Here is a 20405-nt window from a genome sequence, read left to right on the forward strand (position 1 = left end):
GAAAACACATTTTAAACTTTTTCTCAAATCAAAGATGGCTGCCAAAATCAGCATCTTGAATAAGAGGCCTGGCCTTTATTGCTCACCTGGTACATGTATGTTAAACTAATATTAAGCAATGTTTTGAGTACAGACTATGAGTTTATTTCCTAATGATTTAAAAAAAAAAAAAAAAAAATCTAACAGGCCCAACTCTGACTATTTTTTTCTTTTTCCCTATTAGGCTCTGCCCCTTCTGGCCAAATTTGTATACAATTAAGGTTGAACTGTATGACTAGTAGAGAGTGAAGGATTGATCTGTATTTGCCCCATTCAGCCCCATCCCTCCTGTCCCCAGTGGGATTAGAGCCAAGATATTTAAACAAATTCTATCCCACTCTCCGAAGGGTGGACAATGGACGCCGCGCCACAACATAAGCTCATTATCACCAGCCCTTCATTCGGGCCAGGCGAGCTAAAACCTGTATGTAATTCTTTTCCTATTTAACAAATGCAATGGTTGCTAGATGACCGTTAAGGCCCTTAAGCCTAATATATGTTTTAAATTTAGCATTTTTCAAAAAAGACCATTAGACTGTCAAGCGAAAATTACAAAATTCCCAATGGGCCTGGTAATCTGACTATGAATTAGAAAATACAACATACAATGTACAGGTATAGTAGAACTGAAGTACACTGTAAATTGTTAAAAAGTGTAGCTCAGCATTTCTAAAAGCCCAATATCTAGGGCTCTTAATTGTTGTCAAGAAGTTGTTTAAAGATTTTACCCACAGTGTACGACGATGGACATTACCTGATGAATATAGGTAATCCTGATTCTTAGAGATGACCTATAAATTCCATGCTAACTATAAGTTATCCTCACATTTACATATGAATACCATTCTAGTCGTACTAAAATTGTGATAAGAGTCTAAGGGACATAACTCCTGCACACAAACGCTTTATTATCCTATCTCCTTTGACACCAATGAGAATTAACTTTACTTTTGACCTTTCATTCTGTCCTCGGTTTTATTAAGAGTCTAAACAGATGGGGGGCTAACATTTGTATAGTTTCTGTTCCTGTTTAAAACTCCAGGAATAGGGCGACTCGTCAGTCTGCTTCAGTGGGACACCCAATTAGGTAGGGTGCAGTGCTGATTGGCCAAGTTTTCTCCAATCTTTGAAAAGACAGTTCAGATAGACAAAGCTGATTGCCCGTTACCATCTCAATTCACACCACATACATGTTAGATACTAGAGTACATATATGTGTGTGTGACAAATGGAATTATTTACACAATTAAAGCAATGAAAATGCTAGAGAATGTAACTTTCTGATTTGTTTATTTTAAACTTAACACAGTTATGATTATCATACAAATGATGCAGAAATAAATAAGTGATTCTTCTCCACGCAACATGCAAACTTTCCTGAAAACATTTGTCTTTTATAAAAATTGTCGAGTGTTATACTACATAATGAAGTAAATTTCATTGACTACAAGTAAAACAAGTTCTCACATCTTCTTTTAATAATTAAAATTTTTTTTTTCATATAACATATTTACAATACATGGGACATAAGAAACAAATGTAACAGGAAATCCAGTGTATAGATTAAATTTCTATCTCACACACATACTCGCACACACCCTAAGGCCAAAAAAAATTGCATGTGTGTTTCAGGTTACATGAATGAAAAAAATAGGGTAGGTCGGTCGGGATTTTTTTAAATTTTATTTTTTAATTTTATTTTTTTAGGAGGGGTTAGGGAGGGGTCAAGTGGCTTTATAACTACATTAAAAAGTAATTTAATAATACATGTCAGTTGTCTTTCAGGTTTTAGGCTGGCTAGAAGTCTTTTATTTCTCATTACCATATTCGTAATTGAACTTTATCTGGATAAACTTAAAGCATGCGTAAAAATCTAGGTTGAAAACTTCATACTCAACATTTTGGTTTTGAAAAAGTGTGATAAAATAGCTAGGGTCGGAAGAAAAAATAGGGTAGGTAGGGGTACCCGAAACATACATATATTTTTTTAGGCCTAACCAACATCAAAACACATTACATATAGCATGCTGAGTTAGCAGATACTCGCGCACGCCCTAACCAACATCAAAACACATAACATATAGCATGCTGAGTTAGCAGATACTCGCACACGCCCTAACCAACATCAAAACACATTACATATAGCATGCCGAGTTAGCAGATACTCGCACACACCCTAACCAACATCAAAACACATAACATATAGCATGCTGAGTTAGCAGATAATCGCACACACCCTAACCAACATCAAAACACATAACGTATAGCATGCCGAGTTAGCAGAAGTCTCACACCTTGACTCCCATCTTAGGACTCCTCAAAAACAGGGTGGACACACACCTATTACAAAATGATCAACATGGAAATTCAGGGCAATCACATTCATTGTCATTACCTTTATTTCGTTTTAGAAACAATTTTGACAGAAAATAAATCGCCCCGAAATATTCTAGTGATATGAGGTAACCAAGTACCCCATGATCCAAGTATTACTCCTACCATTATGTCCTACAGTGCCATTTGATCCAGGAATTTCTATGTCCACTACGGCAGTATCATTTGAGGACAGGAGGCCACTCAGTAATGAGTTTTGTCCTTAGTTGATTCAAGTCTTGTTCCAGTCGTCTTAGAAGTGGCAGTAATCAGTTTAAGACAGGAGGAGGCTCAATATTGAGTTCTGTCCTAAGCTGATCCAAGTCTTTCTCCCATTCCTTTTCCCAATACACCGCCATGAGGAACTTGGCATCCCTTCCTGTCCGTATGGCCCAAGGGAGGTAAGTTTCTAGGTGTCTTTTCTGATGGCTGAAAAAAAATGTTCATATAATGTTAGCATAGCCTATTGTTCACTCCTATAAATATTTTCTATATAAAATCTATAGACAAAAATGCCAATAAATGAACTGTTCTGTCAAGTTTATATTGACTGTTAAAATGTGCTTTTGGACTGCAGTGATGTCACAATGGGGTATAACATAACAGTTATTGACTGGGTTTTTCAGGCAACAGATGATTTTTTGGACCCTTACACAAACTGTTGCCCTCAGCCTTGGATAATAGTTTTCTTCAGGTTCGATAAATCATCTGTTGCCCTCACTCCCAGTCAACAACTGTATACTATTACCGAGAGATGAAAATATCCTCTTGAAAGAAATATCCACACTTGTGGTGAGATATCTCTCTAGGTAGAGTCAAAGTTAGAAGGATGATTAACTTATGGTTTGAGATGGATATTTATGGTGTCCTTGGGTAAGATTCTGAGTGACCTCAAATAAATGTACTGAATAATCTAGAGAAAGTCATAACTAATGTATGAGTTCTAGTAATAGGAATTGAAGTAACAGTTATAGCTCAGAAGAAACAATGTATGAAAGGTTAGAGGACAACTGAACACAAATTAAAGTCACTTCCTGTCCCCGCAATTGTACTGGTACTTACACCGGGCCGAGTCGGAGTGGACCGAACACAGCCCCTAGAGCACACATTGGTAGTCCAGTTTGGAAAGCCTCTACCCACTTCACGGCAACTTCTCCCAACATGTTTGGCTTCATGCCCAACACAGCATGGTACAGGTCGTGGGTCTGTCTATACCTCAACATCACATACATCAGGTCTGGATCGTCGACAAACTGGATAGGAAGACGGGAATCAGGCGAAAATCCCTGCACAGAATAGCACAAAAGTAGTTCCTCAAAACATTGATGACAGTAATTTATTACAGCTGTGTTTGTAATTTATGTCATATCTATTCTGTACTTGTATATTACAGAGTTATCTGCCCTTGTTGGTACATATTGATTAGGACGTCATGTGTTTGTGAGCATAATGTTATACTTTTCAGAGAAATGACACAAGTTTCACTCACAAAAATAATGAGGTCACAATGGATGCCTACCTACCCACAAGGGAGCTAACTCTGGAATATACAAAGACAGAATACATTAACTTGTCTTCAAAACTCAGGCAAATTAGTATCCAGTTCATTGGAACATATCAAATTTGTTTGTCTGTCAAACAACCATCAATTACTAACATTAAAAGGTAAATTTATGTATACTTACATTTTTACTGAGAAATTTCCAGTACTCCTTTCCAAATGTTCCCTCAGGAAGGCTGCCCAGGTATTCTATTGACACAGTGTCAGTGTTGATGACCGGCTGTTCTCTGGGAAAATATAGACACACATAGTTACGTTTCAAAATGTGTTAAGTTAGAATACTTTTGCAAATAATCAGTGATTGTAAGTTAAAGATGTTTTACAACTTATACAAATGACTTTTGATGGCCCAGATGTAAGCATGTGAGGGGTCTTAGAATGGGTGGAAACCCGGAGTACCCAAAGAAAACTCAAATGATTGGGTAGGTGACCTGGGGGCTATGACATTGTCGTATGTGTGCTGGGGATCAAACCTCATCCAGCTACATATAATAAAATGGAACGCTCTGAGCATCAGTCATAAAATCACCAATATAATCCACCTAATATAGCTGTACTTTTCATTACAAAGTGTAAAACATAAAGACTAGAAAGTTGAAGTGATTAAACACAGCAGTGATTTCTAGATCCATTAAATATTATAACGATGAAATTCAGATTCTTAAAGAGTCCTTGTATACCAAGTTGCTTACAATTGGAAGATTATTGCCCAATGGTTTTCAAGTAAATGTTGATCAGGAATTTCAAATGCATACTACTATAGGGCTGAGGTATCCCATATCTCCAATGCAAGACAAAACAAGTACTAATTGTAAAGAACACCATTACATATTCCCCAAAATGACACACCCTCCTCCCCCTCCCCACTTGCAACAAATCAAGAATGGAGTTGCACAGACAGTTTATGAACATCTTGGGAGAAATTATTAGGGCGAAATTATTAGGGCTGCCGTGGTTAACTGGTATACTGGGGTATTGCAATGAATTCAGGGTCTCCTAAAATGTACATACCTAATACAAGGCTATGATCGACCCTTCATAACTATACTATGAATCAATATTGGTGTTTTTTTACACTAGCAAAAACAAGATGTTCCCCCACTTTGTTTGGAGGACATCATTATGAATACACCACAGAACATCAATCAACTGATGTAAACCTACTCTAAGATGAGCCTTCCTACTGGATCTTCTTCCATCTTCTCTTTCATTTTCCTGATGGCCAAAGCACCACTAACTTCTCCTAGTGTAGCTACCATGTCTACAAATCAAACAATGACTGTGGAATCAGTAGAGATATATACTACTTTATCTGCATTTCTGTGCCAAGTTCGAATAACTGAGTATATACCTAAACATGAATAAAAATAGGTTTACTTTTGGTCGGCTCAAGAAAGTATGCCGAAGGATTTTTTTGACCAATTGATTATTAAAAAGATCAAAAACAAAAATAAGATCACAGTTAAAAGTGAACTTTTATAGAAATGGCTGACCCACCATCACGTGACGGGTTGTATAAACACATGGCAGCAGATCCTACGGTGAGGAGAACCTTCTGGAAAGTCGTCGTGGGAATATGTCCTGGGTAGTTCTCTCTGACACCATCCTCATGATGTTCACCAGTTGTTTCTTCATCAGACCAAGAGTTCACATCTGCATTGCAAATATCTAAGATTGAAGTGGTGGAGTAAAAAACAAAGTTCAATCATACGTATTTAGCACGCTGATAAGTCAAAGACCCACTATAGACTAATATCTCTATATATTAGTCTATAGTGGGTCTTTGACTTATCAGCGTGCTAAATACCTATGGTTCAATAGAAGATTTCAATTTTTTTTATGCTTTAATATATAATTGTTTTATTTTTAATTTTGTCCTTAAGCACTGAAAGTTTTTTTATTTGATGAAGGTCAAAACGACTACCTACAAATGGCCCATTTTAATATCCCACTGCCAATGCCAAAGGTCAGGAAATATTCATTATATATTGTATTCAGGTATGCACTTACACAAAAAAGGATATATGTATTTGAAAATGGAATATCTGTTATGAAAATAATATTTCTTTCTTCTCAAATTTGCTTAGGGAGGAAAGATAGAGTATTTTTCATACCTATGGGAAGGGGAATCATGGGTAATTACCATGAATATGATGCTTTGAAGTAAGCTCATTATCTAGTTGACCGGTTCAAATGTTCATCTGGTAGAAGCTCAGTGCTATTGCTCTTAATTTGCAAGAGTTCAAGTGGTTTAGACCACCTTCCAATATAATCAGCTGACCAAATACAAAAGATCCATTACAGAAATACAATTTCTTCTATCTCTAATTGGGGTTTCCTTCTTAAATGAGGGTTTTTGGACAAGGCTAGAGTGTGAATATATGAAATAAAGAAATAAACAGAAAATTCGGCTCTGTTACTTCCATAAATTGCACTTTTTAACATTGTATTGTATTATCAATTGGTACTGAAACATCTGGCTGCGCCATTTAAGGTCTTTCAGGTTGGGCACATGTAAATTAATTGCTATTATAGCAATATATAGCTATAACAGCTATTTATAATTATGCAAAACTGACGATAAACAACACTTTTGAAGATAAAAATGTTTCCGCTCAAAACTGACTCCTGAAACTTGCAGTGGTTGTTTATAATGATCATTCAAACCTATTGAAAGCAGTTTTGATGAGGTATAATTAAGCTAATTAAGTTAATTATTGTTCTATTGTTTTGAATGAAAAGTTGTTGCATAGTGTTCAAGTTATCCTTATACACATTCCCTGCAAGTTTCGTGTATCGGTTTTAAGCGGAAACATTTTTTATACCCAGAAATGTTGTTTTTCGCTAGTTTTGTATAGCTATAAATAGCTATTATAGCTATATATCGCTATAATAGCAATAAATTTACATGTGCCCAACCTGTCTTTCCTTCAGTCATATTAAAAACATTTATAGAGAACATATGTTATATTAAACTCACGGACCAAACTGATGTCTGAGGCCGAATGCAACATTTCGATCTTCATAAGAGCGCAGCTCTCTGCGTGGCTCTACTAACCAAAACACGTGTGTGAGCATATAGATTCCAATACATCCAGTACCCCTTGGACTTTGAAATTGTGTCCCGCAGGAAAAGTCTCGCGCCTCCATGTAGGCAGCCATGTTTTAATTCTCGTTATCAGCACGATGAGATTTGAAATTTCTGTACCAGACTAAATGTGTTATCAGTATACGTTTTCAAATTACTGTAATAGTTTTAATTTACATATAACGCAATAAATGTACTGCATGGTCCAATATATACTGTGTATGTTCTCAAGCGCACGACACCGTCAGCAGTGACGTCACAAAACCTGACGCCAAAGATGACGGCACAGATTCGCGCATATTTTTTATAGCATCTGCATCTGATAAAAACAAGATTGAAGTATATTGAACTATTCCATTTGGATTATTTTGAATTCTTTCTAACTATCGATAGTATGTGCATGTCAGTGAAATATTTTATTGTTAATCTCGTAGAAAAATATGGACAATATAAAGTTATGATGTTATAATCATTTACATGTAGCTGCGCTCTTCTGAGGCTTTGCCTTAAATTCATATTATTCAACTTAATGCATAGTCTTTATGTTGGTAGTACGTACATTTACACATACTAAATGTAACGCCTACATGTATATGTGCATGATGTAAGCAAAAGTGTCATGTAAAAATTTGTACGCCTTTTTTATAAAACATATTTTAAGACACTTCATGTCATTTCAATGGCCTGTGTATCGGTAAATTATTAATTATCCAAAGTGGTAACTGTTACTCTGTAGTCTGTAACTCAAATGCAGGACTGTTGACTTATGGGCTTAGACAAGTAAAAAAACTTGCTTTTGTGATTTACAAACAAGAACAAGATCTTGTCACCTTGGTCAACTGTCTTCTCGTAGTTTCTGTTGAACTGCTTTGGCAATATTCTGTAATTTTCTCTGTTTAAATGCCGAAAATGACGAATTTTCGCGTATGTCAGTCTGCGTATTTGGGAAATCATGGGCGCAGACATCTTGGATTTGGTAATGCGCACTCGGGCCCACGCGCACAGAACCGGAACAGGAAACGGCACGTGCGTTTTCATGAAAAGGTGTTGTTGTTCCCGTTGTTGTTACGATAATGTCTCGATTTATGCAGCGTTTCAGACGCATAGACCATGTTTGTGATATCGATACATTATCACGTGCCTCCCGAGGACGTAATTTGTTAACAAACTCGATAAAATCAGTGTGTGATGACTGTAAAGAAACGACCGACAAATTAATCAAATTGCATCAGAAAATACTTCTTGGTACGAGACATGTTTACCCATCTCTTCGGACAGCTTCATCACAAATTCGGCAATTGTCAACCAGTTGTATACATTGGAAAGACAACGACAACAAAGTTAAAAATATTAAATCTAACAGCTCTACTGTAGGACAGATACAAGGGAAACTCATGATAAAATATACGTGTAAAGTGTGTGGAACACGAATGCAGCACACTTTCTCAAAACATTCTTATGAAAGAGGGGTTGTTATAGTGACATGTTCGGGATGTAATAATCATCATCTTCTTGCTGACAATCTTGGTTGGTTTGAGGATGTTGGTAAAAAGTAAGTAAAATTTGTCACAAACTGAGTAGCATGTTCCTTAATGAAGTTCATATACTGCATGTTGATTTACATTAGATATTTTGTACTACTCTACTGTACATCATATTTAACATGTACAGCAGATATTTTGTTATTTTGTATACAAAATGTACACGCGCATCTACAAAACGTACTACTGTACTGTCTTATTTAATCTTGTATATCAAAATGAAAATGACATGTAAAATGAATATGGGGATATGTTTGACTATAAACGTATGCATAGATACACATGATTTGAACGAGAACTGTTTAAAATATAAAAGAAATAAACCATTTACCTTTTGGGTGAAATATTAGACAGCCATCAGCAATTTTGTAAATTTCATGTACGTCTTACTCTTCATGTAGAGCTAAAACTGCTCAATAAGATATAATGTGTGTTTTACAATATATTATTTAAGCGTATTTCCCTTTCTGCGAACCCATTATATATAATATGACAATCGCTATTTCAAACGTGGGAATTACTTTTTGTTTTTTACCCGGACTAGAAACAACAATAATTTCCTCCTTCATAGTAAATATACACACGATTGATTGAAATTACTGGTTTGTACTACATTGTATTTCTTTAATCTTTCAGGTATTAAACATATTATAATTTTACAGTTCATCTCTGTTTCATTTCTGCAGGAACATAGAAGAAATATTGGCAGAGAAAGGAGAACATGTGAAGAGGTTTTCGGCTGATGGCAGTTCCTTAGAAGTCACATCATCAGATATAGAGAAAAGAGACAAATAATTCACTAATAATAATTTTGATCAATAAATTCTGTTTATAATGGTCATGACATTTTAGAAAGGACAATATAGATATATATTTAAATTAAATTATACGTAATCACATTAGAAACTTTTCTATTTTGTATGTTAATCTGTGATAGGTTCTTTATCTAGATTTTTTGTATGCAGGATATGAAAAAAAATCACCTACTTGTGTAAAAAAATGTAGGTCATAGGATGATCGGATGGTGTAGTGATTAAGCCACCTACATGTATAGTCAGCTGGAGTTCGATAACCGGTACGGACGTGAAAAGGTCAGGAGTCATATCCCACCATGTTGGTTTTCTGCTGGCACCCCGGTTTCCTTCCACTCTAAGACCTCTTGTGCACTTTCATCTGGGCCATCGAAAGTGATTTTCATAAGTTGTATAACCTGTTTCATAATCGTTGTAAAATAAATGAAGTTATATGTTTTTATATAAATTTAAAAAAAAATGTATATTCAAGGGAGCAAATATAGCTGTTTGAGAGTACAACAACATAATATATAATTTCCAGAGTTGATGTGAATTACAGGTACTCTATTTCATTAAATGTTATTTATGAATAATTCAATATTGACAAATTATTAACGGTCATCTGACTATTAGCACAATACAACATAGTCGTTTAAAGATTTTAGCTTCTTTGAACCCAGGCTGTGACCTTGATTGAAGATCAAGGTTATTCATTTGAACAAACTTGGTAGCCCTTCATCCCAGCATGTCACAGACCCAATTGCAGGTCTCTTTGCCTCTTAGTTATTCACAAGAAGTCACTTAAAGATTCTAGCCATTTTGACCCCTGTGATCTTGAATGAAAGTCAAGGTCATTCATTTGAAAAAACTTGGTAGCTCTTCATCCCAGCATGTCATAGGCCCAATATCAGGTCTCTAGGCCTCCTAGTTATTCTCAAGCAGTCGTTTGAAGATTTTAGACTATTTGACCTCTGTGACCTTGAATAAAGGCCAATGTCATTCATTTGAACAAACCTGATAGCCCTTTATCCCAGCATGTTGCAGGCCCAATATGAGCATCCTAGACCTTTCGGTTCTTGAAAAGAAGTTGTTTAAAGATTTTACCCTATTTGACCCCTGTGACCTTGAATGAAGGTCAAGGTCGTTCATTTAAACAAACTTTATAGCCATTCATCCCAGCATGCTGCAGGCGTAATATGAGTATTCTGGGACGTTTTGTTCTTAAGAAGAAGTCGTTTAAAGATTTTAGCCGATTTGACCCCTGTTACATTGAATAAAAGTCAAGGTAATTCATTTGAACAAACTTGGTAGCCCTTCATCCCAACTTGCTACATGCCAATTTTCAGTACCCTGGGCCTTCTTGTTCTTGAGAAGAAGTCCTTTAAAGATTTTCGCCTATTTGACTCCTGTGACTGTGAATGAAGGTCAAGGTCATTCATTTGAACAAATTTGGTAGCCATTTAATCCAGCATGCTGCAGGCCCAATATGAGTATCCTGGGCCTTTTGGTTCTTGAGAAGAAGTTGTTTAAAGATTTTAGCCTATTTGACCCCTTTGACTTTTAATGAAGGTCAAGGTTATTCATTTGAACAAAATTGATAGCCCTTTATCCCAGCATGCTTCATACCGAATATCAGTACCCTGGGCGTTTCGGTTGTTGAAAAGAAATTGTTTGAGTGAAAAGCTACGCACGGCAGACGGCGCACGACGACGGACAGTGTGACCTAAAAAGTACCCTAATATATGTATGATTAAGTTCCTGTGATATAAATACTGATATAATAGCTTCTAAAGACATGAAAAAACTTTGTATATTGATATCAATAATATGCCAATACATTATCGTAGAAGTTAAAATCGGAGATGAGATTAAATTTAGGACTCTGAGATTTAAGTTTTCCTCCTTCTCTATAAGGATACTGAAATGCAAACTAGTATATTTTACTTTAAATAGAAGGGAAAAAATCAGTCTATTTGCGGTGATACCAAAGAGGATAAAGATACACTAAACATGTTTCCATGGAATATCAGAGCGGGTCAAGATACACTTACATGTTTCCTTAGAATATCAGAGAGGGTCAAGATACACCATATACATGTTTCCTTAGAATATCAGAGAGGGTCAAGATACACTTACATGTTTCCATGGAATATCAGAGAGGGTCAAGATACACTTACATGTTTCCACGGAATATCAGAGAGGGTTCAAGATACACTTACATGTTTCCATGGAATATCAGAGAGGGTCAAGATACACTTACATGTTTCCTAAGAATATCAGAGAGGGTTCAAGATACATTATACATGTTTCCATGGAATATCAGAGAGGGTCAAGATATCCATGTTTCCACGGAATATCAGAGAGGGTTCAAGATACACTATAAATGTTTCCATGGAATATCAGAGAGGGTTCTTTTCTTGATACACTATACATGTATCCATGGAATATCAGAGGGCGTCAAGATACACTATACATGTTTCCACGGAATATCAGAGATGGTTCAAGATACATTATACATGTTTCCATGGAATATCAGAGAGGGTTCAAGATACACTATACATGTTTCTGTGGAATATCCGAGAAGGTTCAAGAATATTAGAGAGGGACAAGATACACTTTACATGTTTCCATGGAATATCAAAAGAGGATCAAGATACACAAATACACTATACATGTTTCCATGGAATATCAAAGGGATCAAGATACACTATACATGTTTCCATGGAATATCAAAGGGGATCAAGATACACTATACATGTTTCCATGGAATATCAAAGGGGATCAAGATACACTATACATGTTTCCATGGAATATCAAAGAGGATCAAGATACACTATACATGTTTCCATGGAATATCAAAGGGGATCAAGATACACTATACATGTTTCCATGGAATATCAAAGAGGATCAAGATACACTATACATGTTTCCATGGAATATCAAAGGGGATCAAGATACACTATACATGTTTCCATGGAATATCAAAGAGGATCAAGATACACTATACATGTTTCCATGGAATATCAAAGGGGATCAAGATACACTATACATGTTTCCATGGAAATATCAAAGGGGATCAAGATACGCCACTGACTGATACATGTTTCCATGGAATATCAAAGAGGATCAAGATACACTATACATGTTTCCATGGAATATCAAAGGGGATCAAGATACACTATACATGTTTCCATGGAATATCAAAGGGGATCAAGATACACTATACATGTTTCCATGGAATATCAAAGAGGATCAAGATACACTATACATGTTTCCATGGAATATCAAAGAGGATCAAGATACACTATATACATGTTTCCATGGAATATCAAAGGGGATCAAGATACACTATACATGTTTCCATGGAATATCAAAGAGGATCAAGATACACTATACATGTTTCCATGGAATATCAAAGAGGATCAAGATACACTATACATGTTTCCATGGAATATCAAAGAGGATCAAGATACACTATACATGTTTCCATGGAATATCAAAGAGGATCAAGATACACTATACATGTTTCCATGGAATATCAAAGGGGATCAAGATACACTATACATGTTTCCATGGAATATCAAAGAGGATCAAGATACACTATACATGTTTCCATGGAATATCAAAGGGGATCAAGATACACTATACATGTTTCCATGGAATATCAAAGAGGGATCAAGATACACTATATACATGTTTCATGGAATATCAAAGGGGATCAAGATACACTATACATGTTTCCATGGAATATCAAAGAGGATCAAGATACACTATACATGTTTCCATGGAATATCAAAGAGGATCAAGATACACTATACATGTTTCCATGGAATATCAAAGAGGATCAAGATACACTATACATGTTTCCATGGAATATCAAAGAGGATCAAGATACACTATACATGTTTCATGGAATATCAAAGAGGATCAAGATACACTATACATGTTTCCATGGAATATCAAGGGACAAGATCAATATCAAAGAGGATCAAGATACACTATACATGTTTCCATGGAATATCAAAGGGGATCAAGATACACTTTACATGTTTCCATGGAAGATCAAAGAGGATCAAGATACACTATACATGTTTCCATGGAATATCAGAAAAGAGTATCACAAAGAGGATCAAGATACACTATACATGTTTCCATGATGAATATCAAAGAGGATCAAGATACACTATACATGTTTCCATGGAAATATCAAAGAGGATCAAGATACACTATACATGTTTCCATGGAATATCAAAGAGGATCAAGATACACTATACATGTTTCCATGGAATATCAAAGAGGATCAAGATACACTATACATGTTTCCATGGAATATCAAAGAGGATCAAGATACACTATACATGTTTCCATGGAATATCAAAGAGGATCAAGATACACTATACATGTTTCCATGGAATATCAAAGAGGATCAAGATACACTATACATGTTTCCATGGAATATCAAAGAGGATCAAGATACACTATACATGTTTCCATGGAATATCAAAGAGGATCAAGATACACTATACATGTTTCCATGGAATATCAAAGAGGATCAAGATACACTATACATGTTTCCATGGAATATCAAAGGGGATCAAGATACACTATACATGTTTCCATGGAATATCAAAGGGGATCAAGATACACTATACATGTTTCCATGGAATATCAAAGGGGATCAAGATACACTATACATGTTTCATGGAATATCAAAGGGGATCAAGATACACTATACATGTTTCCATGGAATATCAAAGAGGATCAAGATACACTATACATGTTTCCATGGAATATCAAAGAGGATCAATATCAAAGAGGATCAAGATACACTATACATGTTTCCATGGAAGATCAAAGAGGATCAAGATACACTATACATGTTTCCATGGAATATCAAAGAGGATCAAGATACACTATACATGTTTAGGATCAAGATCATATCATTTCCATGGAATATCAAAGAGGATCAAGATACACTATACATGTTTCCATGGAATATCAAAGAGGATCAAGATACACTATACATGTTTCCATGGAATATCAAAGGGGATCAAGATACACTATACATGTTTCCATGGAATATCAAAGAGGATCAAGATACACTATACATGTTTCCATGGAATATCAAAGAGGATCAAGATACACTATACATGTTTCCATGGAATATCAAAGGGATCAAGATACACTATACATGTTTCCATGGAATATCAAAGAGGATCAAGATACACTATACATGTTTCCATGGAATATCAAAGAGGATCAATATCAAAGAGGATCAAGATACACTATACATGTTTCCATGGAATATCAAAGAGGATCAATATCAAAGAGGATCAAGATACACTATACATGTTTCCATGGAATATCAAAGGGATAACAAAGAGATAAATCAAGGATCAAGATACACTATACATGTTTCCATATACCATGTGAAATCAAAGAGGATCAAGATACACTATACATGTTTCCATGGAATATCAAAGGGATCAAGATACACTATACATGTTTCCATGGAATATCAAAGAGGATCAAGATACACTATACATGTTTCCATGGAATATCAAAGGGATCAAGATACACATACATGTTTCCATGGAATATCAAAGGGGATCAAGATATACACTATACATGTTTCCATGGAATATATCAAAGAGGATCAAGATACACTATACATGTTTCCATGGAATCATCAAAGAGGATCAAGATACACTAATGTTTCTGGAATATCAAGGATCAAGATACACTTACATGTTTCCATGGAATATCAAAGGGGATCAAGATACACTATACATGTTTCCATGGAATATCAAAGAGGATCAAGAATCACTATACATGTTTCCATGGAATACCCTATTTGGATACATTGCTAGACAAAGGTGAACCACATAAAACTACTATCTCAGTTCTATAACTTGCTGCGTTTGGGTCTATAGATATTTTTCTCTTCATATGTTATAAGGTGAGAGGCAAATATCTATAGAAAAAAAACGCCCGTGACTGAACTGTTGTCTTGGTATCGAAAATGATCGAAATACGCCATATATCTGATCGGGTTTGATTAGAGGGACTTTGACAGAATGTCTAACCAACAGTAATTATATATATATATATTTCCATTTGCTCGGGAATGACACTATATAACCTTACCAACAAAAAAGGGAATTTATGAGATCATAATTCTCCTATAACTCCCGTTGGTGTAGTGATATGTATAACATGTATGGTTACGTCGTTATGAACGACGTCATGACGTAATGACCTAATGCTAAATCATAACGTGCTAACAGATGATTAGATCTAAGAAATAAGCAATATTTCCATTTGCTTGGGACTGACACTATATAACGTAACCAACCAAAAAGGGAATTTATACGATCATAATTCTCCTGTAACTCCCATTGGTGTAGTGATATGTATAACATGTTAACGTATTTGACCTTTAATGACTAATATGAATGACATCAAGGATTTCCTTTTTAACAAAAATGTATCTAACAAGTTTAAGAACACCATACTATCTATAAGTACAAAATTTAATGGTTGTCAGACCGTGTAACATATATAACTAACGTATATTGTCATAAAGGATGACTTTCATGCTTCATAACTTCACTAATACTACTTTGGCAACATATCAGGGAGAATGAGGGGAAAGAGAGGGAAAGAGAGAAAAAAATCTCTGTCAGCTATCAGCTGTTTACCGGTATATGCTTTATCAAGTTTCAAGTACATGAATGTATATATATTAACTATAAAACTAAATAACCTGAGTTAATTAACTAAACGACATGTAAATGGCACGAAGGATGTTTTTTGTCAAAACATGTTAATATTTTTTCTCTATGTCTATCAAGTTTGTAGTACATTACAACATATATTCTAACAAACGGTAACGGCACGAGTTACCTAAATGACAGATATTGTCATCAGTGTCCTTTTCTAACTACAATTTGTAAATATCTTCTTATTAAACATTATGGAAAGTTGTTCAGCAAAATTTGGAGCAAGGATAGGTCCAAAATTCGGATCGCAAATTCACTCAGAAATTTTACTTTGACATGATAATTTACTTTGAAATTTGACTATTGGTTCCAAAACTGTTTTCATAAGGCTTGAACATGATAATTTACTTTGAAATATAAATATTGGTAGAAAAACTGTTCTTATAAGTCTTGGTTCAAGAAAAACATAATTGTAGTATATGATTTAATGAAGGATAGTGACACGCTTACTTTTTACTGTTTTGATGAATTGATACAAATCTATCAGATTAGTACTAATTTTGTGGAATATCACGGTTTTATTATCTGCTATCAGAGAATACCTGAATTAGGCTGACTCTGAAATATGTCAAATTTGTTTCCTACTTACATTAAACATTTCATATTGATCTGTACAATGTAATGAAAAAATAACATACTCCTACCGGGAGGAGAAGATGGGAAGACTTAATTAGTTCAGTCGAATCATTTGAAATGGGTTGATATTTCTAAAATTTCCTTTACAGTAACGAAAATTATAAGCTTCAGTGGTTTCAATATATATTATAGCAGATTCACTCAGCAATTTTACTTTGACATGATAATCTACTCTGAAAAAAACATTGTGTTACAAATTATATAAGTACATTTGCCTAGTACAGAATAGTACGTACATGTATTACAATTTCATTTATATTTTAAACACCTCCGATTTTTTTCATTTAATTTGCATAAACAACCAAACGATAAGATTTCGTTATAAAATGACACTTAATCCTCTAAACAATAGAACAGCCAACTCTAGATCACTGCTTATTGTTTTGATGTGGTCATGATCAATGTATCACACCTTCACGCTTGGCTGCACACTGCTACAGATACGAAGAGATGGTATATATGGGGTGGTTATCTATCCTTTAATGTTTGAAATATTTTTCTCGAAAACCCAGCTCCCTACCGCTCCGAACCTCTGTAAATGAAAATGTGTATGAGCAAGGGACGCCAGAAACATTACATAACATGTGTTGAGAATATGTATAACAGTATTTACATTAAAACCTATCTATTAAAACCACCCAGTGGTCTGAGTAAAAGTGGTCTTAATAGCGAGGTGGTCTTAATTCTGAGGTGGACCAGGTTTCTTCTATGATCATGACGATCAAGAACAGAAACTCTGTATCCTAGCTGACCGGTACATAATATACCCGGTATGTACTGTATTTTTGTTTCAAAATTGAAATTTTATGAAAAATGCAATATACATGTATATATAAATGTATATATATATATATATTTTTTTTATTTTTTGTTCAATTTTTTGCATTTAACACATTTACAAATACATGGGACATCAACATAAACTTGACATGACATATACATTACATTTATATAAAAAAAAAACATAAGAAACATAACATAGCATGCTGAGTATGTACATGTACGTGTGGGGAAAAACCAGTTTGATATATTTTGGTTAAGATAAATTTGCAAAATACTATATTTGATTAATTAGTTTTGTCGGCCATTAGAATCTTAATCATATCATATTTTAATGCATGCGTATCTAATCAAAACCAATAATTTACAAATATTTTTTAAAGTTTGATAAATTAGGGACATATAATGACTATACCATTTATTTCTAGAGCATAAACATATTTTTGTCTTTAAATACAGTTAATGGTGTGTGCTTATTTAAATCTTAAACTGAATTTCACTGAAGTAATTGTTGACAATCTAAATGAAAATACTTTTTCTAGACATTACTTTCTATTATGTTTTAATTATAATTCAAATACATATCGTTAGTTTAATCAGAGATTTAGATAGTTATTAAATTATCTATGTCTCTGGTTTAATTATCACATAGTATCACCTGAGGTAAATGAGAATCTATGTGTTTTAAAATTGGTATTGATCTGTGTAAATTATTATTAATATTTACGTAAATCGATTTTAATTATCCCGCCATGTGCAATGATTGGTCAAGTATTAACTTACGATCACAATCGGTAAAGTGTTTGAAAAGATTACTGTGCAATAGTCAAGCGTACTTTTAACCAATGCAAAACACCGATTGTTTACCGTAACAAAATAGATGACACATCTATTGAAATGAGATGATTGACGTACGGTACTGCATAAATATCTGAAATAAGATCAATATATCTCATACATTAAAGAATTTTAATTCCATTGGCGTTACACGTATGAGAAAGAACTGCCTAAATCGTTCGATTTCGCCACCAGGGCTATCGAAAGAACGTTGCATTACTTGTGGTTTCGATCACGTCAACTGCCAGTCACAAGTATGCAAATGATGGCGATTAACACTCTCCTAGTACAGGTAGATAATCTGATAATTAGGTCGACGGAAACAAAAGACTGACTGATGTACCTGCGGGTAGTTGTTCACGGGTTGCTGCGTGCGGGAAGGTGAGGCACAGCGAGGTGTGAAGTCACATGTGCCTGTGGTCATAATCAAAGGGTCAATTAGTGTTAATTTAGTGGTCGTTGGGACTATGAAAATTGGTCGTAAAACGGAATAGCGGTGTGATTGTATTTCTGAAGAGAAAAAAAATCGGAACTGAAAATAAGTGGCCGTAATAGTGGGATGTTCGTAATTTAGTGTATATGCTATACATGTCTATGTTTGGAATAAACTTTTGGAAAATAAAAATAAAATAAAACAAAAATAAATATAAAGACAAAATAAAAGAATATTTTCAAGCATGGTGAATTAACAATAAATAAAAATATGAAATTAAAAAAAAATAAAAACAATCTGCCGACGATAAGGGTTGAACCCGGGCCGTCAGCATTGAAAGCTCAGAACTTACCACGACACCACGTGTATCTGTTACTTGTCTAGTGAATATTATTTAGTTAATAATGAAATGCAGTTCACTATATTTTCTTATTTTCTTCGCAATCCACTTAAATAATATTGATGCTGCTGAATAAGTTTACAGAATGATTCTAAACTAGTTTATATTGTATCTGGGTCAAATTACAACTACATATACCACAAATGTGTGGTTATTCAGTTTATTCTTCACGACACCAGCCGGGGGGGGGGGGGGGGGGGGGTAAAAAGCTAGTTCCGGAATTGCGATACCAATACTGGTAAAACCAAGTTTTACCGAAACCAGATGCAGACGCCTGTGATCCATCCCATGCTCCTTTGGGGTGTCTTCACCGACGTTCGAGCATTTCGGCAAAAAAGCGGACCACGGATTGACCTTGATCACGGATCGATTATAACGGTAAACCGGAACAAGGATGCATCATTCAAACAATCAAAAGAGCTTGACATATCAATAAACAACAAACAAACAAAGATTAAGGTTTACCAGGTATATTAATGAACAACAAAAAACTTTGTGGTTTGTAACAATGTGTTATTATAATTTTTTCACTTTTCTTCATGTTTAAACCACAGCTACATGTACATGACATCTACAAAAGTTTTTTCTTTTAGGAAATACTAAATCATACATCATCAAATATTTGCTAAGATAGGTGATTAAGATAATGCATGTATTTGAAATTCAAAATCATTGAAACAAGTTTTATTTTTTCAGCAAGTATATTATATTTTGACATCTGCATTTATGTATACACACTTATAGCTGCTAATAAATTATCCAGATTTAACATGCATTACAAATGAAATTCTCTTCCTCCTCATTACACTCTACACACACAGTGTGGAACCACACATCACAAACATCACACATCTTACGAAGACTTGCTAAAGTCCGATGCATTACATGAAGCTTTTTTGATGTTACCGACTAGCGTTCTTGTGAATTTAAAATAAATCTGAGTTTTATACGTAACGAAATAATGTACCTTTTATTTGGCAAAAGTATCTGACCATGATTTATTAGTTAAAAGTCGTCAAAGCAACCCATGTTATTTTCTGAAAAGGAAACCAAAATATTTCCGGAAATCGTAATATTTCTAATGTTATATTTTTCCGAGTGGATATGAAGATACGGCTATGTTAACTTTTGATTTTTTTGT

At 34.6% G+C, this 20405-nt stretch overlaps 2 protein-coding genes across 4 annotated transcripts; one reads left to right on the plus strand and one right to left on the minus strand.

Moving 5' to 3' along the window:
* Positions 1-1312: 1312 nt before the first annotated feature.
* Positions 1313-8099, minus strand: LOC138320374 (ubiquinone biosynthesis protein COQ4 homolog, mitochondrial-like). Of its 3 annotated transcripts, none has more exons than XM_069263298.1 (6): positions 7892-8099; positions 5471-5626; positions 5138-5234; positions 4098-4200; positions 3475-3698; positions 1313-2841 (listed from the first exon to the last, which is right to left on the minus strand). In XM_069263298.1, exons 1-6 carry the CDS (start codon positions 8097-8099, stop codon positions 2682-2684), a joined length of 948 nt encoding a protein of 315 aa, XP_069119399.1. In that variant the 3' UTR covers positions 1313-2681. The 3 variants fall into 3 exon arrangements, with proteins under 3 accessions (XP_069119399.1, XP_069119398.1, XP_069119401.1); XM_069263297.1 differs by having other exon boundaries at positions 5471-5641; XM_069263300.1 differs by lacking the exon at positions 7892-8099 and adding an exon at positions 6954-7859.
* A 35-nt stretch (positions 8100-8134) lies between these two features.
* On the plus strand, positions 8135-11290 carry LOC138320375 (uncharacterized). The gene is made up of 2 exons (XM_069263301.1): positions 8135-8613; positions 9289-11290. The coding sequence occupies exons 1-2, from the start codon at positions 8135-8137 to the stop codon at positions 9395-9397; spliced, it is 588 nt and encodes a 195-aa protein (XP_069119402.1). The 3' UTR covers positions 9398-11290.
* The last annotated feature ends 9115 nt before the right edge of the window (positions 11291-20405 follow it).

Source organism: Argopecten irradians, chromosome 4 (assembly GCF_041381155.1).
Source record: "Argopecten irradians isolate NY chromosome 4, Ai_NY, whole genome shotgun sequence".
Lineage (NCBI taxonomy): Eukaryota > Metazoa > Mollusca > Bivalvia > Pectinida > Pectinidae > Argopecten > Argopecten irradians.